This window comes from Oculina patagonica, chromosome 3, assembly GCF_052425735.1.
Source record: "Oculina patagonica isolate OP01 chromosome 3, crgOcupat, whole genome shotgun sequence".
NCBI classification, from domain to species: Eukaryota; Metazoa; Cnidaria; class Anthozoa; order Scleractinia; family Oculinidae; genus Oculina; species Oculina patagonica.
Genome location: NC_135760.1, coordinates 7,953,730 through 7,980,208, shown reverse-complemented (window position 1 = coordinate 7,980,208; position 26,479 = coordinate 7,953,730). Strand labels below are relative to the sequence as shown.

The following is a 26,479-nucleotide window of genomic DNA, read 5'->3' as shown; positions in this document are numbered from 1 at the left end:
TGAAACGTTACACTTCGGTGACAGCATACATGACGTTTTTTAGTCCGCCATTACAGTTTGTTTCGTTCAAGAAGTTCCGATGAGCTAAAACGTCGGTTTGAAATAGCGTCAAGGTTCTTCTACTCGTTATTATTTGTTCTGCAAGGATATCTGGCGTTAATAATGAAGAAAAAGGTAAGTTTGTCGCGGAATTTTTAGTTTTGCTTGTAAACATTCCCTTCGTGTGGGCTCACATAAACATTGCAGCCGAGATTGCGCAGTACGGACTGGAATTCATCTTTAACCATGTTAATTATGTTAACATGTTAACATGTTAACATGTTAACCATGTTAACCATGTTAACCATGTTAACATGTTAACTATGTTAACTATGGTTAACTATGTTAACCATGTTAACCATGTTAACCATGTTAACCATGTTAACATTGTAACTATGTTAACCATGTTAACAATGTTAACATGTTAACATGTTAACTATGGTTAACTATGGTTAACTATGTTAACTATGTTAAACATGTTAACATTTTAACATGTTACCTATGTTAACCATGTTAACCATGTTAACCATGTTAACAATGTTAACTATGTTAACCATGTTAACTATGTTAACATGTTAACTATGTTAACCATGTTAACATGTTAACGTGTTAACTATGTTAACTATGTTAACTATGTTAACCATGTTAACTATGTTAACCATGTTAAACATGTTAACATGTCAACTATGTTAACCATGTTAACATGTTAACTATGTTAACCATGTTAACATAGTTAACATAGTTAACATGTTAACATGGTTAACATTGTTAACATGATAACATGGTAAACATGGTTAACATAGTTAACATGGTTAACATAGTTAACATAGTTAACACGTTAACATGTTAACATGGTTAACATTGTTAACATGGTTAACATGTTAACATGTTTAACATAGTTAACATAGTTAACCATAGTTAACATAGTTTACATAGTTAACATGTTAAAATGTTAACATGTTAACTATGTTAACTATGTTAACCATGTTAACCATGTTAACCATGTTAACCATGTTAACTATGTTAACATGGTTAACATAGTTAACATATTAACATGGTTAACATGGCTAGTTATGGTTAGTTAACATGTTAACATGGTTGACATGGTTAACATGGTTAACCAAGTTAACTTTGTTAACTATGTTAACCATGTTCAGTTAACCATGTTAACTATGTTAACTATAGTTAACCATGTTAACCATGTTAACCATGTTAACCATGTTAACATGTTAACATGTTAACCATGTTAACATGTTAACTATGTTATTCATGTTAACCATGTTAACGATGTTAACTATGTTAACTATGTTAACTATGTTAACTATGTTAACCATGTTAACATGTTAACTATGTTAATGTTAACATGTTAACTATGTTAAACATTTTGACATAGTTAACATAGTTAAAATGTTAACATGTTAGCATGTTGACATGTTAACTATGTTAAATATGTTAGCCATGTTAACATAGTTAACATGTTTCCTTTAAAAAAAATTGAGTTCAGATATCGCCATGAATTTGAAACAACATGTTTTGTTTCTCCTCAACTAGCTAAATTGCAAAGTTCAGTCGGGCCAAAGTTGGGAACTTTGTATCGAAATTGACAATTTGCAACTAAGGAAGTCAGGAATTGTCACAAAATACAAATTATAATGTTCATCTCATGTTTATTTCAAAACGTCAACAACGACATATGGCTTCAGGCAGCAAATGTTTTATTTCAATGTTTTCTGGCCTGGTCTAGTAGGCCCATCTCTGGACCTTTTCAATCATCCTTTAGTGATCACGTTTATAGACTGTTCATCATTATCCTTGTTCTGCTGTATCTTCGTGTAATTTACTATAAGGCATTTCATTTTCTGACAGACTCGAATCTGTGGACGTACTAGAATCGTCTGTTGACGAAGTAGTCGAAGGGCGTTTCTGAAGAACATGGCAATCTTCAGGAAGGTCTCGAAGATTCACATATTGTATCGGTTCATCTTTTTGTACTAAAAGAGGTGCAAAGTCATCGTGGAACGAAATCTTTGCCATTTCTCCATCTAGGTTTGAATCATCAGCTTCCTCGCCTGTGAAGGTCTCGTCTTCATCTTTAATTGATTCAAATTCTTGACACACCGTGACAGATATTGAATTGTCACTCAGTTTCTGTGTTAGCTCGTCGATTTTAGATTCAGATAACAAATCCGATTCAATCTCGCTCACCGAATTCCCAGTCGCCGAAAAATCTCCATCACTTGAGACAGGGTGCGTGTCAACAACATTACCACCTTTTAGTTGTCTCAAAGATCCACGATGCTCATCGACTAACTTTGCCTCAGGTGGAAGAACCGTTTCTTTGAAAATGTGCTTATCTACTAAAGATATTTGTTTGGATTCACCATCCTTGCCACCAATTGTATTAGGAAGAGCGTGTCCTGTTTTGGGTAGATCTGACACGTCCGTTCGCTTCCGATGGGTTTGTCTTGGTGGAGGAGGTAGTTTGAGAGGAATACCTTGACTACTCGATGTGGGGATGTCGATTATGTCAGAAAAGATCTGTAGTGGAGGAAACAGATCCTCTTGATCGGCGGTAAAACAAACCTCGTTTCCTGTTTTCGAATCCCTAGACGAACTAGAAGAGTTTTTTTCATGTTTCACAGCACTGTCTGAAGATGATTCACTTTCGGTATCCATCTCAAAAATTAAGACCTCTTTACTTTGAGAAAACATTGTCCATGTGCTTTGATTACTCAGCTGCTGTTCTGTCTCCTGTTCTGTATCGTCAGATGAGGTGAATGTATGGTCTGAAACAACAGTTTCCGACTCTTCTGATGATCTTTGTGAGTCCTCTTCAGCGAAATTAATTTGCTGAGACACTGCTTGTTGTTCAACCAGATTGTCAGTACAATTGGGTTGAAAATATGACTCCGTTGCTTGAGGCGATGTCTTCAATTCTGGCGAAATCCGAGTCAACGACCTACTCTGAGATAAGGACGCCTCTATTTGCTCGGTTGTGCAATGTTCCTTGACGATAGGCAATCCTTTTGGCTGATAGACAGACAGGAGGTGTTCATCTTGTGAAATTATTTCACTAGGAATTTGGAATGGATTTGGCGACCGAACTGGCAATCCGTCCGGTGACTTTTGAAATGGATGATGTTGAGTAATTTCCGAAAATTCGTTTTTGTCTGATTCCAAAAATGGGTTTAATTTTGAGTCCAGTGGGCTTGGATCAAAGCAGGATTTCTGTATCTGGAGTTCACTTGAATCTGCTATGAATTCTGACTTTTTTTGTTGTTTGGACGCAGGAGAAGTGTTTGAAAAATCTTCTGGTTGGGGAATACTTGCCAATTTAGGTTCACAATAAATAAACGCTGTGTCTGATTTCAGTTCATTTGGACCTGCTGACTCGTCATAATTTTCCTTTGGATCTGAAGTGCTAAATTGTTGGTAAGTTATTTGTGGATGAGACACATCACCATATAAATGCTCTTCCCTTGGTACATCTTGTGGTACCTCTTGTGCCAAGGTTTGGAAGAAATTTGTGGCTACCATTTGGCTTGAGTCGTTCAGTGGGTTTGTTTGGAGCTCTGTCGTATTGAAATCTAAGCATGGCTGCGAAAACGGATTTTCTCCGGAAGCGTCTGTATTTTCGTTCTGTACATATGGCTTTGGTGGTAGACACATACCAACCGAAGGTTCCAGTTGCTGGGTGGGACTGTACTTTTCAGGGGAGTTCATGTGTCCTCTGTGGCTTCCATTGATCGTGATATCAACAACATCGATAGGTTCACTCACGCTGTTCAAGTCAGCCAGTGATCTGGCGCTATTCGAAACTAAGGAGTTGGTTCCACTTGACGGTTTTGAAGAGAATGCCTCCGTCGATCCATGCGGTTCTCTTATACTCCATTCGTTAAGCACAAATTCTTGCCCAAATTCAGAGGTTGAAGAACTTCTGCTCCGATGTCGGCTGACAGCATCCTGAGAAGGAGAAGGGCTGCTGCAGACGTCGATTATGTCGTCCCAATTGGTGGAATCGTGAAAATTCATCTGTTCCGTTTCATAAACATTTGACCGTGAAGGGTTAGCCCCAGATACATCACTAGGCGTGCAAATTCCTGACACACCTTGAGCTGGTGTAAGTGGAGTATGAATAGGAGTTGGTGCTGTTGTGTGAAACGCACTTGGAGGTGTTTGGCGTGGAGTTGGTGCTGGGGTGTTGAGAAAACTTGACCACGAACGGACAGGTGTGAGTGGTACACTTTGATTTGCGGAATAACGAGGAGTTAAAGGCAAGCTCTGAAGTGCTGGTGAGAATGGAGGTCTTTGATCTGGTTTGTCACCGTCCCCATAATCCTCTTCCTCACTCTGGCGAGCGGCAACTGCTTCAAGTCTTTCACTTAACAGATTAAGTTGGTCAATAATGGCAAGATGTAATCTTTCTTTGCGTTGAGCGATGGACACATCTCTGCAAGAAGAATTATCATCAGCCACTTCTTTTTCATAAAGGTCATCTTGATCAGTATTCAATTTCACCTCGCAAGGGGATGTATTTTTCCGATCCTCAGTTGTGTCGCTTTCCAACGCTACCAGCTGCCCTGTGCGTGGTATTACCGGGGGTGGTGGAATGCGAACCATTTCAAGCACCTCATTTACAACTTGTAATTCCATATTTTCCTCCTTTTCCGGTGGACCTGTCATGAATAGAGTTATTGTTGTACTCCCATCGCTATCTTGAAATGTGTGTTCATCAGAGTCTACTTCTTTTGTCTTTGGTATTAACGTTTTCACGACATCGTTGCCAAAGTCATCCGTGCCGGAAAAACTGACAGTATCACTTTCTTCATTTGATGACTCCGGAGGACCGGTTCTTCTTTTATGATCACTTTCAGAAGGAGGGGGTAGCTTAACCAATTCCACTCCAAGCTCCATGTCTCTGTTTTCAGTTATCATTGGCTCCGGTGAAATCAGTTCTTCATTTTCCAGTCCCACTTGTAACGGTTGAATTTTTGTGGATAAATCAAAATCATCGCTCTCAGGCTTCTCGCTGCCCCCTACTTCCAGAACAGTCTGTGTGCCAACGGCTGGGCCGGTTGCGAGTTCCTGCTGATCACCTTCTTGTATCATGATGCCATCACCAGGTATGCTGATACCGCCTTCATCTACATGAAGGGACTCTCCCATATTTGCACCCACAAGAGTTGCACCAGATTCGCTTGCCTTTGGTAAATCGTCTGTCGCCTCCAGGGCGTTTTGTAAACCTGTGGGAGAATCGACATTCTCTAACGGCATTTCTGATGATGACAGCATCGATCCACTGAAGACACTGCTCGTGTGAGATTGTTCAGGAACGTTAGCTTTTGGAATGTCACTTGTATCTGATCCTTCGCGATGATGTCCTGTTACTTCACTGATGTTTGACAAATTGTCAACAGCATGCCTGTATACGGCTTCTATCTCTGTCTGATTTGCCCTTCGCCCATGGAAAGGCTCTGACAACGTTGCTCTTGAATCCTCACGGCGAAAACTATCGAATCGTTGGTAAGAGCCTATTTCCATTGGATCTAAGTGAGAGGCAGACAGTCCCTGTTCTGTGACAAACATGCCACTCAAGGTATCTACCACACTTGCGGAATGAATGCTTGGTGAAGGCATCACAGACGAATCGTACACTTCTTGTCTGCTAGGCTCTTGCTTGTGAATCAGATCTGGACGAATCCTCTGAACGATGTAGATCAAGCTTACACCGACAAGAACAAAACCAGAGGAAACAAAGAAAGCTGTTTTGAAGGAATCAGTGGACTTGTACAGTTCCCCTTTAACAAAAAATAAAATGATAAAAAATAATGATTAGCAGTGGAATCCCATAAAAAAGAACAGTTATGTAAAGCCGGAACAAGAAAGACCCTAGATTTTTTTTCTTGACGCCGATCCAAAACGACTGGAAATTAAGTGCAGTGGTTGGTTTTTAGAAACCACAAACGCAATTTTTCACAAATCTTCATCGAATAGTTGTTTGAATCTTAGATGTTTATTTAGTTACATCGATCGAATTTTGATTGTTAAAGGACAGCTTTTGTGAAAGATGTTTTAGTTTTGAAGTAGGTCTAAGAAAACACTACCAAAAAAAGTAGACGGGGAAAAGAAAGGTATTTTTAATCAAATTGCGATGCGAATAATTGCTTGCGCATTTAGGTTTCGATTCTAAGTTAGGATCGTCATCATTTCAATATCATGTTTCATAAGCATTTACGTTTAAAGTTTGTTGCAGTTTGTTTGGAGAGTTCTGAGATGAAACTGAAGCCCTTTACCTATCGCTGCTTGTTTTCCCAGTTGTGGTTATCTTCACCAAGCCGACCCAGGGAGCCTTCTAAAAGTACTAATTTCTTTTACTGCAAGTATTGAAATTAAATACACCAGTCTTCGCAATCCTATTCCTCCAGTAATTTAGCTTTACCTAGACCCCAGACCCATTTTAAGCTGAGGACCCCAAGTTTATCAGTAAATTAAGTTACTGTCACGGGTCACCCTCATTAAATAAAGTCTCTCACTCACTCACTCACCTAGAACAGGAGGTCCCAAAGTCAAAGGAAATGCTACAACGCCATACAAGCTCCCGAGTGCCTTGGCCATAAGGTCTTTTCCAACAATATCCTGCGTAATAAGTGGGACTGTCACAACAAAGCAACCGTCAAAGAATCCAGCAACTAACGTGTAAGCGAGCAGGCCGTGATAACTTTTGGCCGCTGTAACACACATCGAAGACAGGCTCAGAATGGTTGCTGAAATAACGAAAATGTACAGGCATCGGACGCGCGGGAGATCCGCCAACCGGCCGCACAGGAGTTTACCAAATATGGCGGATATTGAGAGATAGCCAAGCAAAAGGGCCCCTTGAGAGACGGGGACACCTAGTGTCATTGCCATGCGGACCTACAGTAAAAATGGCAATGATGTTAGTAGAGATTTCGACATTTGGGTGTGTGAAGTCGTTCGGGTAAGTAACATGAGCCACGATTAGTATATGATTACCTTACAACTCCTTTCACTCATTTATACGATAGGTTTGTTAGACCCAGCAATGAGAGCAATTCAAGTAGAGATTTGTTAAGATTTGTAATTGTTAATCTCCGGGGGGGGGGGGGGGGCTCGCATATGAAAGGGGAGGGAATGCTCGTCGTCTCGCTTAGGGGTGTAAATTTCGGATTTCTGGTCTCACTTAGGGGTGTTTCGGGCAAAACACCAATAATTTTAGCCATTATGGTCTTGTTTAGGGCTGCACTTGAATAAATATAAGAAAATAAATTCTATTCTTAGGTTTTTGATATCTTTTGAAAGGCTTGAGTCACACCCAGATTGGCCTCTTTTAGGGTTTTTTTTATCAAAATGTCCGATCCGACGAGCATCCCCGCCCCTTTCATATAGGAGTCCCTTCGGGTGTTAATAGTACGTAGTCTTGAGAAAGAGTTGTCGTTTACAAGTGCATGAAATTTTGACAACCTGATGAGTTGCCTAAGATAATTGTATTACATATCAGTTTGAACGCGCAGCAAGTCATTTCGATTTGAAATGTATGAACGTTGTCGCACTGTGACCTTAACCCCACTCACAAAATTCTCCGGGATCACTAACCCTATGAATGCCCATAGTTAGAGCCGCATTTAGGACGGATTTTGTGACTGGTATTCAGTATAAGCAATTTAACAGTCACTGAGTTTTACTTACCAGATATGTGTATGGAAAGAAGTATGCGAAAAGGATGAAGGACAATGATAACACCCACATCGTAAAGGCTTTCTCCTTCCATGGGCGTGGATCAATGAGCCTCTTCAGCCGAAACCAGAGGCTCGGCCGTTCGAACGGTAAGTAGTCCGCCGGTGGTGGAATATACGCGCATCCGCACAGGAACGTTAAGGCAGCAAATACGCTTAAAACGCGCATTCCTCCGCGCCAGCCGTATTCTTCGTCGAGTTCCTGCAGCATGACATTGAAGACGAGCGTTCCGAATCCAGCTCCTGTCATGGTGATGCCGTTAGCAAGAGAAATGTTTCTGTTGAAGTAGAACCTCAGGATAAGCAGTCCGGAGAAGAACAGGAAGCTGCCTCCAGTCCCCCACAGAACGCCAAACGTGAAGTACATGCTGGAGATATTGGGAGCGAATGACGTCAAAAGCAAGGAGAAGGTGGTCAGCACACTGCCTGTGCATGCCATGACGCGGCATCCGAGTTGTTCACACAGGGCTGTTGTGATAGGTCCGATGACAAAGAGAAATCCATATCCCAAAGAACCGACCCATGCTGTGTACAAATGAAAATAACGTAGCAGATATTGCACACTTACAAAGAAGATGTTGTTTAGAAAATAAAGTATGGCGGACAAAGGAGAAATCTATCGTTAATTATAACTATGTGAAAGATGGTCTCACAGGCGACTCGTTTTGGAACAGATGATGAAGGGCTTTTACGAGTATTATTTTACGGTGAAGCAGGAACTTGCCAACAAATTTTGATATACTGTTTGGGTAAGTAATATCTTGCCAGGGGTCCAGTGATGGCCTCAAAACCCTGTTCCGCTTTTCCTGACCATTCGGCTTCGTCGCTGTCAGTGATGTAGGAAATAACTACAGTTATGAGGTAATGTTTCCTTTCCCATACCCAACGACACTCTCTTCGGCACGGGATAGATTTCTTTTCGCATCAACAGGTCCACGAATTCTAATTTCAAATGATGAATCTCGAAAACGTGAAATGGGGGATGTCCGTCTTATAGGGAGTATAGTAACTACAGTAAAGGGGGATAAAAATGGTTTTTGGGAAATTTGGGAGAAGGGGGAAGGGGGTTTTTTTTTGGGGGAAGAGAAAAAAAAAAAAAAAAATTGGGAGAAAAAGACTTTTCAAAAAACTACCTTCAAAAAAAAACGAAAAAGAGAAGAAGGGAAAAGAAACCCAAAAAAAATTTGAGAAAAATTGCGAGAAATGCGAAAAACGTGAAATTTTGAGGGACCATTCATGACCCCTTAAAATGACTGAAAAACGGTATGGGGGGGGGGGGGGGGACAACACCAGGTGTCCGTCTTGTAGAGGGATCCGTTAAAAAAAATTGACAGTATTAAATATAAATGTCAGTCAAGTTTAAAATAATATGCATTGAAACAAATAGCGTACCTGTTGCAGATTCTCCAGAGTTAAAATCGTTAAGCAATGAAATAAAAAGTGTCCCAAAAGACTGTATAGTCCCGAATACAACACATTGCACAAAGAACGAAGCAAAGCACACGACCCAGGCCCATCCGCTGTCCACTTGATATCGCCAAAATCTTCTAACACTAGCCAACATGTTGGAAAGTTACACCATGTTTTGTTTCGCTGTGTTCTGCCGTTGGAAAACGGCGATCGCTATAGGTACCTCTATTCAGCCCATTTTTTTATTCCGTTGGTTACAAAAACTTTCAGCAGCATTGTCTACGATTTATGTCGTAGGTTCTAATTTATAAGTGGTCTTGGCGATAGAATGGTTCTTCGTGCGCGCGCGCGCGTGTGCATGCAGCAAATAGTATTATAAATATGCGTTCGGTTAGAACACAAAGTATCGATTTAGAAGCACATACTTTAAAAATACGCCTTTTCAAAACCTGAAGCTCGTGTGCCAGGAATGATGTGGGTTCCTTGTGATTTTGAAAGTTCCTGAATTTTTTTAAATTATAACTTGTTTTAAAACACTTCTATCATTTTACCCGTATTATGATTTGATAATTTTCGTCTTCACCACCTGCCTCGAATACAAGGCCCTGCTTATTGTGGGAGGTGAAAATTTGTGACGTATGCTTTATACTTAGAAGAAATAAAATGTTTGCTGTCGTTGTTGTTACTTAGTTGGATCAATACTTTGCAACGAGGACACTGAGTAAGAGTGTCTATTCTGATAGATTCAAATGAAGAGAATTTACACTTTTATTTCTTGAAGATATTTTTTTTTGGCGAAAATTGTATGGGCATGCCGGAGCAACCTGTTGCAGAAAAAAACTGGTGAGCTACACAACCAACAAACCTGTAATTTAAACCTTTGTCACTTTTGTGCAGCATACTGACTTTAATCTACAGGAAATATGTAGAACCAAACCTACATGACTGGATCTATTAAGGGTTTGCTGCAGTAGCGAAAAACATGCATGGATTATCTGCGATAATTTGTATTTTGGATGAATACAGGCGAACCGAGAATCAAGATTCGTTCCTTGAGTGTGCAAGTTCACAAAACGATGGAGCACCAAGTTTAACCGAATTAAATTGAACTTTAAGTTTGCCCGCAAAATGAGTTTGTCGGAAGTTTGGAAATACTACTCGCAAAAGACATGCGGGACGCTCATGGTAGAGAAATTCTGATCGTCATGAAAGACAAAAGACGATAAATTTCAATCACCCTCATTTATAAACATATTTGGCTATATTACAGAATTGAATTAACAAACATATCTCTGTTTAAAATATCTTTTTCTTGTTTCTGTCTATACCCCAGTTCAAGTCCATTGCAATCATTGATCTCTAATTAATGCTCACTTAAAATCTTTTCTATTGTTCCTTGCCTTTCTTTCGTAGTGTTTTCTGTCGATTTTGTTCCCGCTTTAACAATGTTTCGAAAATGATGAACAGTCTGAAGTGTCATGAATAGGTTTCAGTAAAAACCGACGCACTCAGCCACAACAGTGAAATTGTGATAAAATTGTGTCATACCTATCTGAAGTGGCAAATTCACGTGGGGGAGGGGGAGGGGAAAAAACAGGGACTAACTCAATTTGTCAAATGAGGCTCAAAGGGCCGAAGATGGTGGTACAGAACACCTCAATAACTGGTGCGCTGACAAAAGAATAGTTATTACGTGTCAGCTCTCCGAAAGAAATTTGCCCCTACCCCTTCCCCAAAACACACAGATTTCCAGCATGAATTTGCCACTACGCCGCATATCTGATTGGATCTTAAAATATATTCTTGATCAACCAAAAGAGGCTTCGTTAAGTTTTTCTTGTCATTGCTAAAATTAGACAGGATGTGTTGCTTTTTATACAAGACACTTTTCACGACCAGTGATTGGGACTCCTGAGTCGTACGGTATTAAAGGGCGGGGCCAAAGTGGGGAGAAATTCACACGTTATTTGTCAAAGACGCTTGTTGATTTACGCTTTTTGCTGCGATTTTTGTTGAAGCTTCGGATTCTTGGCGATTTGCACGTGCTCTATAACGTGCCTATCACGTGGACTTTGTTTTCCCGCGAATTTCTTTAAGTGGCTCTCAACAGTGCTCAGGTTCCTCCTAAAGAGACTCTCATTACTCATGTCGATACACTGTAAAGGCGCCAAAATCCTACGCACCCGACCACCCTCCGGCGGCCATGCCAGCCATTGAAGCATCACGGGAACTACCGGTTTGTTCATGGATACAGCAAGGTTAAGGTCCTTTGTACAATTCTCCGAGCAAATGTACTTGGGTGTCACGCAACACACAACAGCTGCGGCCGCTTTGATGTTCCGCTGAATCTGATTTGGGGCGCTTTCGTGACTGGGCGAGTTACTAGTTGCGTGACGCTTGTTTGCGTTACTCACATCCGTCCAACACTGATAGCCGTGACTCTCCAAGTACTGAACAAGAACTTGCACTTTGTTTTGAACATCCCAGTGATAACTGAGGAAGAGGCTTGTCTGCGGAGATATTTCCTCCTTATCTACACTGCTTTTATCTGTAAGGGAAAACATTAAAATTATCAGTGTACAGTATACGTTTTCAGCGCGCGAACAAGGCAGTATAAAGAATCATCTGGTGTGAGGGTGAAAAGACTGTCGATTTGGTTGCTAGGTTTTTGTTACTAGGTATAATTATGACGTGCAACAAGTCTAGCAAGCTCAAGTGAAACTTTTGAAAAGTTTGACGCAGTTTTCTAATTTATGATGGAACAAAACAACTTGAAAATTAAACATTTACCAAAACGCTACTTGTTCTCTAAACTTTTAAATGTTCTTATTGACGTTCAGTTAGACTGCGAGCAGTCTCTCTTTTTCGCCATAAAATCCGTGAAACTAGCGCGAAAATAGCGAGGGGGATCAAGCTTCATTTTCGCGTTCGTTCCACGGATTTTCAGTATAGCGCCGAGGAGGCGGAGCGTTTTGGAACGTGGGGGACAAAGACTGTCCCAAATAACGCGGCAGGTTTTTTTTTATATTTGGACCACCTTTTTCCGTTCTAGCAACTTTTTGTTTTCTGTGTAGTTTTTAGACTGAAGCGACTTCCGAGGATTCTCCGATTGTTGTTCGAAGGCCTTACGAACGTTTCCGATCGATTTTCGAACTTTTCCAAAGATAAACAAGTTTCCTGAAGACTTCCAGCCTACGTAGCAAAAAAGAGAGAGTGCTATATTCTCTATATTGAAGTAGTCATTCATACCAACCATAGCGAAACTTTACAACTCTTGTTACTTTTTTCTCCAGAAAAGCGACTTTTTTCATTTAGGGGATTTTTTTTTTTTTGGGGGGGGGGGGGGAAAAAAAAAAAAAAAAATAATTTATGGGGGGGAAAAAAAAAAAAAAAAAAATATAAAAAAAAAAAAAAAATAAAAAAAAAAAAAAAAAAAAAAAAAAAAAAAAAAAAGAGAGAAAAAAAAAAAAAAAAAAAAAAAAAAAAAAAAAAAAAATTTCCCCCCCCCCCCCCAAGAAAATAATGGTCCGTCCCTTACACCTACCAGGAAGCGCTGCAAGAACTCTTAAAGGTTTGAGGCCCTCGACCATTCTATCCAAGAAATCTTGCTCCAGGATAACTGCAGGCATGGTACGAAAAGGTTTCAAGTGGTACAACAGAATGTCAATGCTATCTTCATAAGGGTTTCCCTCAAAATTCACCGCGGGACACCCTCCCAGTATGGCTTGCATGTTCGGGCGAAGTTTATCCCACGAATTTGCTGCCATGGCAACCACGAAAGGTTTACCCAGCCAATCAGCGAAAAGAACCTCGTTGTACACGAACAGTGACGTGGCAGCTGCGGTGGTAAGGAGGATGATCACGTGACTGCAGGCGGCCAGGTGTGCAGAATTGAGCTGTAAGAACTCCTCTCTGGATTGTCCAAGCCGTTCATGTTTGAACACCTGTGAAGAAAGTAGAAAAAAGAGTTAGTTTGTATCCCACAGTTTTATACACTCCTGCAACCATGCATATGCCACTATACTGGATAAATCAGTTCAAAAGCAGTTGAAGCACTTAAATCCCAACCCCCCCCCCCCCCAGGGGGATTATCGACAGAGTCTTTTACGGGGAGGCTTCACCCCAAGTTCCATTCCCTTACCCTTTTATGTTCCATTTTTGAAAGAAAAGGTAATTCTTGCTTCGTGGGAAAATGAAAGCCCTTCCTCAAGCCTACAAAATATGCAGTTCAAATACTTCACTCTTTTAGCTTCTTTTCTAAGCGTTTTACTTGTAAATAACAGTCCATTTCTACGCTTTCCTATACTTTAGCTCGTGAACCAATCAAAATAAGCTCCTTCACATCGTAATGTACCTCATAAATTGAAGGAAATTAACGATCCATAAAATTAACGCGAATTTTTGAATTGAAGTGTTAATTTCACCGTCATTAATAACTTGCCGCCTAACCTTATTTCCGCGACACTAGACATTATGCTGTGAATTTCTGTTATTTTTGCTCAAACTTGGAAGCTCATAAATATACAAAAGTTTTAATTTCTCTCAGAGGGATCTTTCTAACTCGCATATCGAACGATATATATGCGATTTATCTTTTCTTTTTTCGTCTGTTCCTTTTGTTACCAAAAAGATGTCTTCTTTGTGCCATTCGGGACATTCGGGTTAATGTCCTTTATCAGTAATATTACCCTATCATTTCTTTATCCTTTATTCTAAACCATTTTGTCCTTCCATTTGGGTTAATATTAAGTTGCGTTATTTTTTTAAATACGTTAAGCGCTGAAACTATTAACGTGCGAAAAATAATATTGGGAAAAAAACATCAAAAACATCCATCAACATAATATTACTTCCCTCCTCTCCATACCCCTTTTTTTTGCGAAAAATAATTTTTGGTAATCTAAGCAGGAACGTAAATACTTCAGCTAAGTTTATTTACTTGTTCCTGAAAAAATAACGAGCCGAAATAAACGTTTTCAGAACAGGCTTTCTGGCAGCCACACACTTTTATCGATCAAATTAGCTAAAATTTCGTGCGCGAATTAGTCAAGTGTTCAAGCGTGGAGCGCGGCAACACGCGCGTCAAAAAGTTAACGCAGTTTTGAACCTGGCTGTCAAGTTGTGTAAATAAACAGTCTTAGATTTTGACTATCAATTTCGTGACACAGTTAAAGACTTTTTTAATGAAAATGCTAAGTAAAACAGCTTATACCTATTTTTCTCTGTCTGTGTCTAGATAAAAATGGGGCTTTGCAAATTCTGACTGTGGATCTGCGAGAGGGTAATTTTATCGCGGGTTTACGCGATATGATAAGTGCAAATATATTGTTTTCAATTAACAGAAAAGCGTGAATCAATCTCTGTAATGAGTTGTGGAAACGATATTTGTATCCTACATTATTCCTACACAAATCCATTGACATGCTAATTAAGTTAATATATAACACAATAGCGTGACTGTTAAATCGCTAATTGAGAATTCTAATTAAATTTTACCTGGAGGTTTTTGTGCGCTAAATCCGCTCGCAGGTTCTGATAAAACCGGGCATCATTTGGATCGCAAATAACATAGACAGTATCTTCCTTAACTTTGCTCTTTTTACACTTCAAGTACCAATTTTCCTTGAACTGTGCTTGATCATCTTGAATTTTCTTGACTTGCTGCAGAAGTTTCCGCCTTGCTACTCGACTGTCAACATTTAAATGGCTTTCCATGTCAATTTCACTCATGGAAACCAACAAATAGCCGTCGATTTCATTCTCTTCGAAGCTGAGCGCGCAGTGCGCTTGCATTTTCAGCGAAGCAAGCCAGGCCTGCACATCGGGTATATTCCACGTAGACACTGGCTTTTGTCGGTCTAGTTTTAAAATATCAGGTTCACTTGGAGGAGACGGAATGCGCATCCCGTATTGTGGAGCGTACCTCTCCAGGGCTTCGCTAAAAGCGCCCACAACCACCGAAGAAAGTTCAGCCACGCTAGAAGCTGCATGGTGACTTAAGTCAAGTACTCGTTCCCCCAGCTGCTTGTATTCTTGAGGGAGCTTGCTGCGGCTATATTTAATACAGAACAATTTTGCAGGCTTTTCAACTTCTTCGCTGTTGTCGTGAGCGTTTTCTTCGTCCCGATCGAGTAAAATTTCTCCCTCGTGGCGACAAACCCCGGAGTTGAAGTAGGCCTCAGATAAAAACATAATAGATGCGCGACACTTTTCGGCAATCTCCAATCTCTGCTGAAAGCAGAATGGACTTTCTATAGGCACTCCGTCATCTTTATCGAACCAAATATCGTCGCAAAATCCGATGTTTTTCAATTCTTTGATTGTATAAGAGATTAAACGTTTCTCGATGAAACTCGCCTCCGGCGCATACGATACAAAGATAGCTCTTCTCTTCGCTTTCCGCGGACTGACCGACTTACTTGGAGATGTAGATTCGCTCGATCCTTCGTGCGAACTTGCGTTATCAGAGTTACTTTCTCCGCTATTTTCCTTGACATCTGGTGTCGCTTTAGGGACTTCAAGCCGTTCAGGCTGTATATCGTCGTCTGTCTGGGCGCCGTTCTCTTCATTCTTGCCGTCTTTTCCGTCTGATTCGTTGATGTTTTCTTCTACTTGTTCCACACTATCTTCATTACCTGTCAAATGTATATGATCTTTCGTAGTCAGATCGTTCGATATTGGAACATTTGCATTGTCAACATTATCGCCGCTTTTAACCTCATCAGCGTCGAGGACTCGATCGCCATCGTCTGGAGATTCACTGGCTGTCTTCTCCTCGTCCATTCTTTTTTATAAATTGTGGTCGGCAAAACTATAAACACATCGCGTAAAGACAAAAGTTTCTAAACGTCTGCTTACCCCTTCTTCGCCTTTAGATCAGGCAAACAAATCCACTCTGCAAGCATAATATATGCGGCCAATGCGAATGCAGCAGAGGGTGTTAATTAACCACGTTACCTTGGCAACTAGTGTAACTTGACTAACGCAACAAAACAGAACACACAAAACGTACGGGACAAAGAGAGGGAGGGACAACCTTTTTCCGCGCAAAAGAAAAGATCCTTTTAATCCCGATGGTACAAAAAGCTAATTATCTGCTAACAGAGAAAAATGCTTGTCTTGTTTAACTTTCAGAAGTGAGAAGGGAGGTGAGGTATTTGCTGTTTACTATACAAGCTACCTGGCCTCCGGTGCAAGAGGCATTTTGGGCATTTGTTGTCAGTTGTTTTCAATTCACTAGACACAGCTGCCCGTATCATGTCATACTTAACCACAGCTTAGTACACCTGCCATCTTATCAATAAAAAACAAGACCGTCATCGTTGCTCCTAATACTTCAGCCCATAACAGATAAAAAAATAAATGTATTTACATTCGGCGGAACTAAACTGTAAGTAGCCTGCGAATACAGCCGCCTCTCATTCGTTCCCGCTTCGCTCTTCGTAGCGGGAGCGAATGAGAGGCTGCTGTATTCGCAGGCTAAACTGTAAGTGGCAGTGACAGAGAATGTAAAACTAAATAGTTCTTATAGGTATGAACGAACGTGAGCCGTTATTGGGTTAATTGACTCTATTGTTGTGACGTATATAAAGATTGATAGTTGTAATTTATTCATTCATTTTGTACTGTACCTTTAACCCCAAAAGGTTCATGCGCCTGCATTTGTTGGCGAGCACGTTCCCATTTTTCCACTGTGTTTTTGGGTTTTCGTGACAGGCGGCGCATAGGCTTAATTGTAGTAGTGATTTAGATTTGTATGTTTGAACAATGTACTTGTTGAGGACGGCATTATAAAATACTCAGGACTCATAGTTCGAGCTGCACACCCATTTCGTCTGTTTTCTAGTCATGATTATAAATAAGAAGCGAATTTAATTTGATCCCATCAAATTAATCATTTCATATGGAACACGGTATTTTCTGTCCCGAAAACAAATTTATTCAAATGAAGGAAACTTTATATTGGCGAGACTGCAAGATGTGCGATTCAGCGCATGAGATTGCTTTTCAAAGTTAGAATGGCTGCCTTAGCTGGAAAAAGAAGAACTTTTATAAGAGATAAAGTAGCAATCTGTCTGAGCTCTGATTGGCTAAAACTCGCGATGCTCCACATGACCCCGCGCGAGTGAGAGCGCGAATCACTCGTTACGAGTTCCGCGCGTGTTTCTGCAGGCTAGTTTAGAATCGGATGGATATGGTAAACAAGCGAAATGACACCTTCTTTCTTTCTTTTCTTTAGAGTGATATTTGTGAATCGGTGGGAAAGACAAGAGTACGTATAAACCACCGTAAACACAAAAAGAAACGTAACAAAGTCGACAAAGTCCTCTTGCTCCTGAAGACGGCGCGACTGGCACCCAATGTCCGCTGGCAAAGTCTCGCGGGCTTACGTAGTCGCTTAGTCGGCCATGATGTGGCGCGAATCGCTTTTTGCAATGTGAAATTTGTGTTTCTGCTTCCTTCTTTTTGCGCAATCACTCGCAATTTTGAGCAAAATGAATCTCGAAGAAGAAGTTTTCAAGATTGGCAAGCAACTAGAAAAGATAGTTGGCCAAGAAGGAGCGGTGAGTGGAACATTTCCTTTATTTTCTTGTCATTTGCCGGCCGGTGTACCAGTGCAGGTAAGCTTATTGTAAACATTACAAAGAACCCATTCACTTGCTAGCTCTGTACAGAAACGATAGCTCATGTTTTCTTTCTGCAAAGCTTTACCAGGAAAGTTTCGAAAGCAGTTATTCCATGAGTGCATCTGTTTCAGTTTGACTTCGTACAAAAAACTCGGATTTGTCGTCTTCCGTAAACACATGTTCGATATTCCAGCTGGACGTACGTTCCACGCATGCAAAACGCGAAATTAACACGTTTAGTCCGAAGACAAGCTTCAAATGTTGATATCTCCTTAATGGACACCATACATTTCTTTACAGTTAGTTCTGAGATTTGATCACTAGATGTTTTATATTTTCTTTGTACATATTTGTACTTTGTATTATGTTGGCTTGACAATATGCTCCAATTCCAAAGAGAGAGTATAAATTTAATATGTGAAAATGAAAGCCAAAAAAGCTATATTTGGGGCATTTTTTGCAATAAAACGTCAAAGATCTTTTTTTCTTTCAATTTTTGTTTCATCAGCATTGATCTGTCTTGTTCCACTTTTCAATACCTTATTGTGACTTATTTTCGCGGGAACTTAATTTCGTGAAAATGGAACGGGCATTTTTCTTGGGACTTAAATTTCGTGATTTGGCCAAAAAAATACGCTGAAAGCAAATACATTTTGCGAAAATTGTCAAAATACTGGACTGTATTGATCAACAAAATTGGCACAACTGATAAATCTCAAAATTGGTACAACTGATTTTAATTTTCCACAGCATTAGTTTCCAATGACACTAAACAAAACCATTTAACAAAACAAAGCTTTAAAAACGGTTGGACATGTTTCTTCGTAACAAAGTAGAGCTAGTTTGACGACTGTACCAAGATAATTATGTAGTAAACTGACCGTAACGTCGATAAATTATAACAAACTATATGGATGGGTATTAAAGTTCGCGCCGTTATTTTTCGCAACAACCTTTATTGCGGGTCTTAAATTTCGCAATTTTTTTAAAATTCGCAAAAATGGTGAAAATTAAGTCCCGTGAAAATAAGAAATAATAAGGTATGTCCTTTGCTCTGCAGTGCCTTTTGAACCTCAAGATAATTTTTGTTGTGTGTAATCTCTGTCGTACTTGTTATTTACCTTGCAGTTTTTTTTGTCTCTTACAGTAGAATCCCATTTTCTTGAACCCTCAGTTACTCAGAACTCCAGAATTTTTGAACTAATTTCCATTTCCCTTGGATAGAAGTTCTGTGTAATTTTACACCTGACTTCTCAAACCTCCCAGTTTCTTGAACCAATTTCCATTTCCCCTGGAGTTCCCCCCCCCCCCAGAAATTCAGGGACGGCAGAAAAATAAAGACTTATTAAGAGAAGGGTCTTTTAAGCCCCTCCCACTTCAAGTCACTAGTCAGCCCCCCCCCCCCCCCCCACTTGGAAAATTGCTCCGCCGTCCCTGAGAAATTGGGACATCACTGTAGTTGCATATCAGGTAATCAAACCTCAAAATTTAGTAGCCCTGGTTACTGGTGACTGTGTGACTGTCAATTTTTATGGAGGTTTTGCACCCCATTGAGTTTGCACCCACTTTTAAGTTCATGCCCACCGATTGCTAACACAGTCACTCTCTGCTCATGCTTGAAGAAAAAGAAATATTCAGCGTTTTCACTCGCTAGTTTTTAGAAGCTAGGCCATATGTGGGAGCAAACTCTGTCATACTTGGGAGTGAACGCGGTAAGTGTACTCTCTATAAAAGGTGGGTGTGAGTTTGGATGTCGCGAAATGATTGGGTGTGAAACCTCATGTGACCATTTTTTCCCCTGGGCTTAACAATGAATTTTATTTTCCAAAAAGAAATGCAGTGGAACCTCCTGCAAGAGGACATTCTTGGACCTGAAAAAGTGCCTGCTTAAGGGAGATCATTTTTTGCCGTTAGGAGGTGTCCTTTATTTAGCAGATGTTAGCTGTACAATAGACCTCTTTAGCTTGTTTGTTTGTCCCATTGTAGACCAGGTGATGTTACCCTTGAAAATTATTTATTTCAAATTCAAACAAATTCACGTGAAAATGAACGAATAATTTCCAGAAAGACAAGGAACAATTCTCATGAGAGTGTCACATGCTCTACAATGGGCAATTTACATGCGTAGCTAAAGAGGTCTATTTATGAAAACCTGAACAACTAAAGATCCAGTAACAACAATTTTTTCAACTTTTCTTGCAACATTGTTGCATTGCAAGTTGTTCCATGTTGTTGCAGTTGTTACCACCAGTGTTGCATGTTGTGACATCATGTTGCACCAAGTATTCCTGAGTTCAACTTTGTGCAACAGGTTGCCGCAACATGCAACACGGGTGGTAACAGCTGCAACAACAGGAAACAACTTGCAATGCAACAAGACAAGTTGAAAGAAAATAATTATTGCCTGTATTACTATTTTACAGAATGTAATTTTGTTGTGTTTTCTCTGTCATTGTGTCCAGATGGATTCTGACGTTGCAGTGGATCTTTTGAAAAAGCTTAAAGACCTGCCAATCACTCTGGAAGTGCTCCAGAAAACAAGAATAGGCATGTCCGTCAACACTCTGAGAAAGAAGAGTGAAAATGCAGATCTGCAAACACAGGCTAAGTCACTCATTAAATCCTGGAAGAAGCTTTTACCTGGTGAGAAGAAACTGTTTGTATATTGTATTTATGAAGAGCACTGTATTAACAGTTGAAATACTTGCCCAAAATTTGAAAAACTGAAATAAAAGGAGAAAATCGTGAAAGGTATTACAGGTCAAAATTTTGAATCATACAGTACATACACTACTAGTTATTTAATGATTTCTTGTGGTATACCCTGGAATATCTCACCTGACACTTGTATTTTTGCGGTATACACACAAGCCTTTAGGCGAGTGTGTATACAAAGACAATACGACTGACAAGTGGGATATTCCATCGTTTACCATGAGAAAGTGTACACCATGCCATAGAAAATACACTACCGCGCCCCCCCCCCGCGCCCCCCCTGCGGGCGCGGCGTGGGTGTGCTACATTTCGCCGGGTAAAAATATCAAGTGCACGATGAGAATGTTGGGTTGAATGCTGTCGAATATACAACGGCTTAATTCTGTATTCTGATTGGCTGTATTTTCTTTGGCATGGTATAAATGATTGTAATAACCCATCAATCCAAGCATGCTTTTGGCACTTGTTCCTGGGCTGTGCTGTGGCCTAATGGTTATTGTGCTATGCTCTAGATTGAGTGTTCTGTGTCCGAGCCCTATCTTCTTTGATCAATGTGTCATGTTCTTGGACACATTACTCTTGTAGTGCCTTTCTCCGCGCACATGTATAAACGGACAAGAATTGGGTGTAGAAGGAGGGGGGGGGGGGGGGGTATTCATTTACCTTAACATCAACTGTGGCCAGTGTGGCAGATATACATGTAGAGATTTTCTGAAATCACATGATACTTAGTTTTAATTCCTGGTGTTGTCCATCTATGTACAAGCCATAATTATGTAGAATGACGCATTTTTGTCACAAAACAGAGAAATCTGGAGGAAAGAGTGATGAAACCAATGGTGACAGAAAGACACCAAACAGCGAAAAATCCAGTCGAAGTAGCTCCCCAGCACAGAGCACAAAGTCATCTTCTTCTGCACCAAGCACCCCACAGGATAACAAAGTTATCACCTTCCCACCCCCCGAAGGTCACAGGTGACTCTGTGCGAGGGAAGTGTAGGGAGATGATTGTTAATTCCCTTAAAGTGGAAGGTGAATTTGAACCAAGTAGGTGACTTCACTTTATTTTATTTTTCTTTGTGCAACGACATACCGTGTTCCGTTCCCGCTCCTCTTCCGCTCTCGCGCCCCGCCACCCTGCCCTTCTTCCGCGCTCCCTCCCGGGGGGGGGGGGGGCGGTATATGATATGTAGTGTTACTCTATTTGCAGGTTCTTATAAGTTAAAAAATTGTAAAATGCAGATATATTTTTGGCAGGCAGACCTGTTTAATATGTGGGTACCTGGCTCTACTCTATCTGTTTGGTAGCTTACTTGTCAACAGCAAAAAGCAACAACAATAACTACAAGAAAATGACCTTTATATGTTTTGTTTGTGGTTACAGCCATAACTGCTGAAGACTTTGCTGCAGCATGTGAAGAATGTATCCTTTGCAACCTTTTTAGGATAGTTTTCAAGATAGAAATAATGATTTTGTGTTGTTTACAAAAGATCTCTCACTAATGTTCAGTGGTTAGGCTCACTTCCTGAAAGGGGGAGGGGACTTTATTACATGAATTTGTTTGGTTGTTATGGCTGCCTTTAACAGTCCTAATTTAACGCTTTCTACAGTCTAGTCAGTCAGGTCTCAAGACTCTGGGATTAAAATTATTGAAAACAAGCTATCCAATAGAAGGCTTATAATTCGAATACTTATATATCATTCTTCAAGAGCTACATCTAAGTATAAGTCCATGGGCTTTACACTTGTGTTTGAGAAGGCCTTTATCGCCAAAAGGATTTTTATGTCAGAGGTGTGAAAGGGTTAGCTTTTTTTCTGGGTGGGGTGTATGTTGTGTATTTAAAATTGTTTTTGAGTTTGAGTTAAATTATTTATTTCCTTTGTTTTAGTGCATCATGAACTGAATTTGGTGTTACTTATACCCTTCACTGTTGTTTGTGTTCCTTGACTTTTGTTTCAAGGTATATTCCAGGAGTTTCGAGACACAAATGCAAAATATAAGCAGCGTGTCAGAAGTCGTGTGAGTAACCTTCGTGATACCAAAAATCCCTTACTTAAAGTGAAAGTGCTCTCTGGAGATATTTCTCCTGAAAGGTTTGCAACGATGCCAACAGAGGTGAGGTTTTAAATAACTTTCTTTTAAAAGTACTTCAGATTATTACAATAATTTCACTTAACCCATGCGTGTAACCATTCTGTCAGACTGGTACTTTCATGTGGTTCTGTTTATTTAACTTTGCAAATTTCCAGCTAAATATTCTATGGATGAAACCCTGTTGTGTGTACATTTAAGTGAAGGCTATTGAGCAATACTTTCATGTGGTGTTTACACTTAATGACTGGTCCTTGAATGTCAGTGTTTTCCGCAACGCACGAGGCAGAAACATTATAATAATAATGTTATGTTATAAGGCAGAACAGACTTAGAGAAAAACGGTGGTTGTTAGTCAACATACGCGGGCAACAGTGCACAGTAACCCTCTGATGTCATATATTTTGCAATGTTGCCCGCTCAGAGACTTTTGGCTTTTAACGCTTGCTGCAAAGAACATAACCCGCGAGACATGTTCGTTTCTAGGTGGCTACAGTAAACATTTTTTCTGATGTCATATATTTTGCAATGTTGCCCGCTCAGAGACTTTTGGCAGGAAGCCCTTTTATTGCAAGATGTCATGTGACCTCAAGGTAGACAATAAGAGCATGTACTGTTGGAGAAAGAATTCCAGCTATATGACATTGTTCCTCAGTTATGTAATGTTTAATAAATCACAGTGTTTCGCCAGTCTCGCCTCGTGAACACCGGACGGGCCTGTCTTACATTTTCTTTGTTTCTTTGATTAGTAAGCTGTACAAAAAGGTTTTACCTTTTAAGTTTGGACCAAACCCTAGCATGTGATCAAATCTAACCTTGATTACATTTTTCCATGTAGGTGTCAGCTTAATTATAAGGAAGATGTCTGTTGGCAGACAGCCAAATGTTTTATCACTGAAAGATCTCAAGCATTATATTTCTTTCCTATCTTTTTCCACAGGAAATGGCAAGTGAAGAAATGAAGCAGTTTCGACAGGAATGTGCCAAGGAAGGAATCCGTGAAGCGCAGGTGTCCAAAAACCAAGGAACAGAAACAGATCTTTTTAAATGTGGGAAGTGTGGCAAGCGGAGAACCACCTATACACAGCTACAAACACGTAGCGCTGATGAGCCAATGACCACTTTTGTACTTTGTTTAGATTGTGGAAACCGCTGGAAAGTGAGTACATATACTTTATAAACACAATAAACATCTCAAATTGACAATGGAAGGGCCTGAAGGGGTAAAATGGGAATTGGGATTTGGCCAAATTTCACTGCAAAAATGGGATTCGGGTCACTGGCACTGGGAATCACAGAAAAAAATATAGAACTAGGATTGGGATTTGGGGAAATTTGGGAAAACAATAGGCTGGGAAATGGGATCTGGGATAAATTTGGGCTGGGAAATGGGATTTATATCCCCTTTAGGACCCTCACAATAAGAGACAGAAAGAAACTTAAAATAAATTACTAATGTAATTTTCTGCTCTCTTTTTACAGTTCTGCTGACAAAAAAAAACTTTGGCTGGATTTATCTTTTTTCCAAGTTGATTTTGACTTGGTGTCTTGTGGCAATTAGTTATTGAATCACAGGGAAACCATTTTAGATTACATAATTCCTGTTACCTTGCCTAGTGGTAGTTGATATTGTAATTTATTAATTTAGCCACCGAACTGAAAAATTTAAATAACTGGTTTTCTACGTGTATCTCGTCTTTGAGAGAATACAGTGTATGTACGGTTTTGAGCTTGCTAACAGCTACACATATAGATCTTAATTTAAAAGCTCTTAATGCTGCATTGCCATACAGGCAGTGCTAAGAACAACTTAGTATATAGTGACTCTCTCTCTACTGAGCTGCTTGCAAACAAATTGTTCACTCTTTTTAAATGCATATGTATAATTAAACAATGGAAAGCAAGTTTTCGTGTGAGCTTAGGAACCATGCATCGAGATACACCAGTATATAGAGTCAACTCTCTCTAAAACGGACACCTCTGGGACTGGCTCCAACTGGCCATCTTAGAGAGGTGTCCGTCTTATAGGGAGTTTAGTTACAGTAAAATGACTGAAAAACGGCAAGGATGGGACCAACACCAGGTGTCCGTTTTATGGAGGTTTCCGTCTTATAGAGGTGTCGGATAGCGAGAGTTGATTGTAGAACTACACTGTAGTTTCCTTGCATGGATGCTTGCTTCACTTGTGTTTCTCTGGTGTCACTTGTTCCACAATCTTTTCTAATCGGTTTACCTTGACAGTACAGACAGTCTGAGGTTTTCTTAGGTGTCCAATTTGAGAGGATTGCAATGTTGCTGTATTTATTGAAAACTAGGGAATATAGAGAGCATTTATGTGAGTTATTGTAGGTTTAAGTTTGACTTGGTAAACTGGACAAACTCAACGACTGTTTAGTGTGTGAAGAGTGCATGTATGCATCAAGTTTGATTAGAGAGATATCGCAACATCATGGGAAAAAATAAAATTTAAAATCATGTGTATTACGGCAGTGGGCATCATTCCTTTCACATTATTAGAGCGGTTTTCACTTGAGTGTCGAAAGTAAAGCGTTTGCTTTGGTTTTGCATTACACGCTTAGTGATGGTTTAAATCTCCGCCACTTTCTAACCACTCAGTACAATCCGCACGTCCCCTTCCCTGCGCATGTATTTGCTTCGAGTTTTGAGTTCCGTCTGTCCTGTGGCGGTAAGGTTTGTTTGCCTCAATTAAAACTCTCTAACCCGGCAACTGAGTACATGACAGTGTCCCTTTAATAAAGAATTGGTTCCTGCTGGGAAGTAGACTCAACAATTTGAGCTTAATTCCGTTTCAGTTTCAGCATAATATTGTAGTCTCCATGACAGCCGTGGAGACGTAAACAAGTACAATGTAGTGAAGAAATTATTCAGGCGTGGGACGATTGTCCCCCCTCGTGCTGGCGGCCGTCCCGTGTCGATCATCTGTTGTGGGCCCGCCGTGTCGTTTTTCTCTTTTTTTTTCTCTTTGTCGCTTCCGCAGTTCGCCGTGTCACTTGTGCTCCGCGGTCTCCGTGCTCTTGGGGCCCCACCGGTTCGGAGGCCATGGGTTCGTCCCGTCGGGGCTCGATTTCTTCCCCTCGTTCATGTATTCTTCCTTTTTCACCGAGCTTGAATCTACCATCTTTATTATTTACTAAAGTACAATGTAATTAAACGCATGCTTTGTTAGACTTGCACAAGGCGTATACCGTCCAGAAAATGTACTGCTTCGGATCTTCCCGTAAAACTTAACTGTTTTCACAATTTTCTAGGACGTATAGACGACTTTGGAAGTGATTGTTCGAGGAAATCTTCGAAAGAAAACTCCCTTGTTCGCTCTCCTCGCGGGTTCATTCAACTTAAGAAGTGAACACCACGCGCCACAAATTTTCCCGCCTCTTCGCACTATCACTTCGTTAACGTCAAAAGGAAATGTCCAAGAATTTTAAATAAAACAATTTTCCATTCGCCCTTATTGGATACGAGACGTTAAAGCCAACTCGGAGTAAACGATGGGAACTCGCAGCTATAAAACTCGACTTAGTTAAAATGCAAATGCACACGTCAGATATATACCATGATCGCTCAATAGGAATTAGAAAGGGCTTGCGTGCGCGCTATGTTAAAATTTTGTTTTCTACAAGTTGCACGAAACGCTACTTACACTCTTTTTTTATATAAGAATACAGTTTTTCCGACCCAGGCTGATATTCTTATTTTTCTGCCGATCATGTTTGGCTGAAAATTCTTGACACGTCCTTTGACTTTCCTTATTTGGGTAATCAATTGTGTTGGTGTCGTCTGTTCGTTACATTTGCACTTCCATTCTTTCGTTGCCTGGCCT

The 26,479-nt window shown here is 40.2% G+C and overlaps 3 protein-coding genes across 3 annotated transcripts; 1 reads left to right on the top strand and 2 right to left on the bottom strand.

Annotated features, from left to right (window-relative positions):
• Positions 1-1,682: 1,682 nt before the first annotated feature.
• Positions 1,683-9,460, bottom strand: LOC144646329 (uncharacterized). The gene is made up of 4 exons (XM_078505880.1): positions 9,186-9,460; positions 7,747-8,318; positions 6,585-6,954; positions 1,683-5,837 (listed from the first exon to the last, which is right to left on the bottom strand). Exons 1-4 carry the CDS (start codon positions 9,355-9,357, stop codon positions 1,846-1,848), a joined length of 5,106 nt encoding a protein of 1,701 aa, XP_078362006.1. The 5' UTR covers positions 9,358-9,460; the 3' UTR covers positions 1,683-1,845.
• Positions 9,461-10,430: 970 nt separating this feature from the next.
• On the bottom strand, positions 10,431-16,381 carry LOC144646328 (uncharacterized). Its single transcript, XM_078505879.1, has 3 exons — positions 14,700-16,381; positions 12,748-13,147; positions 10,431-11,751 (listed from the first exon to the last, which is right to left on the bottom strand). Exons 1-3 carry the CDS (start codon positions 15,984-15,986, stop codon positions 11,192-11,194), a joined length of 2,247 nt encoding a protein of 748 aa, XP_078362005.1. The 5' UTR covers positions 15,987-16,381; the 3' UTR covers positions 10,431-11,191.
• Positions 16,382-17,609: 1,228 nt separating this feature from the next.
• On the top strand, positions 17,610-25,119 carry LOC144646327 (transcription elongation factor A protein 1-like). The gene is given in 8 exon segments (XM_078505878.1): positions 17,610-17,767; positions 20,293-20,473; positions 21,352-21,503; positions 21,505-21,592; positions 21,930-21,968; positions 22,508-22,662; positions 23,579-23,797; positions 24,121-25,119. Coding segments are annotated over 8 exon segments (912 nt in total). The 5' UTR covers positions 17,610-17,698; the 3' UTR covers positions 24,130-25,119.
• The last annotated feature ends 1,360 nt before the right edge of the window (positions 25,120-26,479 follow it).

Coding starts and splice junctions, on each gene's coding strand:
- LOC144646329 (XM_078505880.1), bottom strand. CDS start 9,357: ATGTTGGCTAGTGTTAGAAGATTTTGGCGATATCAAGTGGACAGCGGA. Junction 8,319..9,185: donor CTCTGGAGAATCTGCAACAG/GTACGCTATTTG, acceptor ATTTGTACACAG/CATGGGTCGGTTCTTTGGGA. Junction 5,838..6,584: donor TTTGGGACCTCCTGTTCTAG/GTGAGTGAGTGA, acceptor TTTTTGTTAAAG/GGGAACTGTACAAGTCCACT.
- LOC144646328 (XM_078505879.1), bottom strand. CDS start 15,986: ATGGACGAGGAGAAGACAGCCAGTGAATCTCCAGACGATGGCGATCGA. Junction 13,148..14,699: donor TAGCGCACAAAAACCTCCAG/GTAAAATTTAAT, acceptor CTTTCTTCACAG/GTGTTCAAACATGAACGGCT. Junction 11,752..12,747: donor AGTTCTTGCAGCGCTTCCTG/GTAGGTGTAAGG, acceptor TTTCCCTTACAG/ATAAAAGCAGTGTAGATAAG.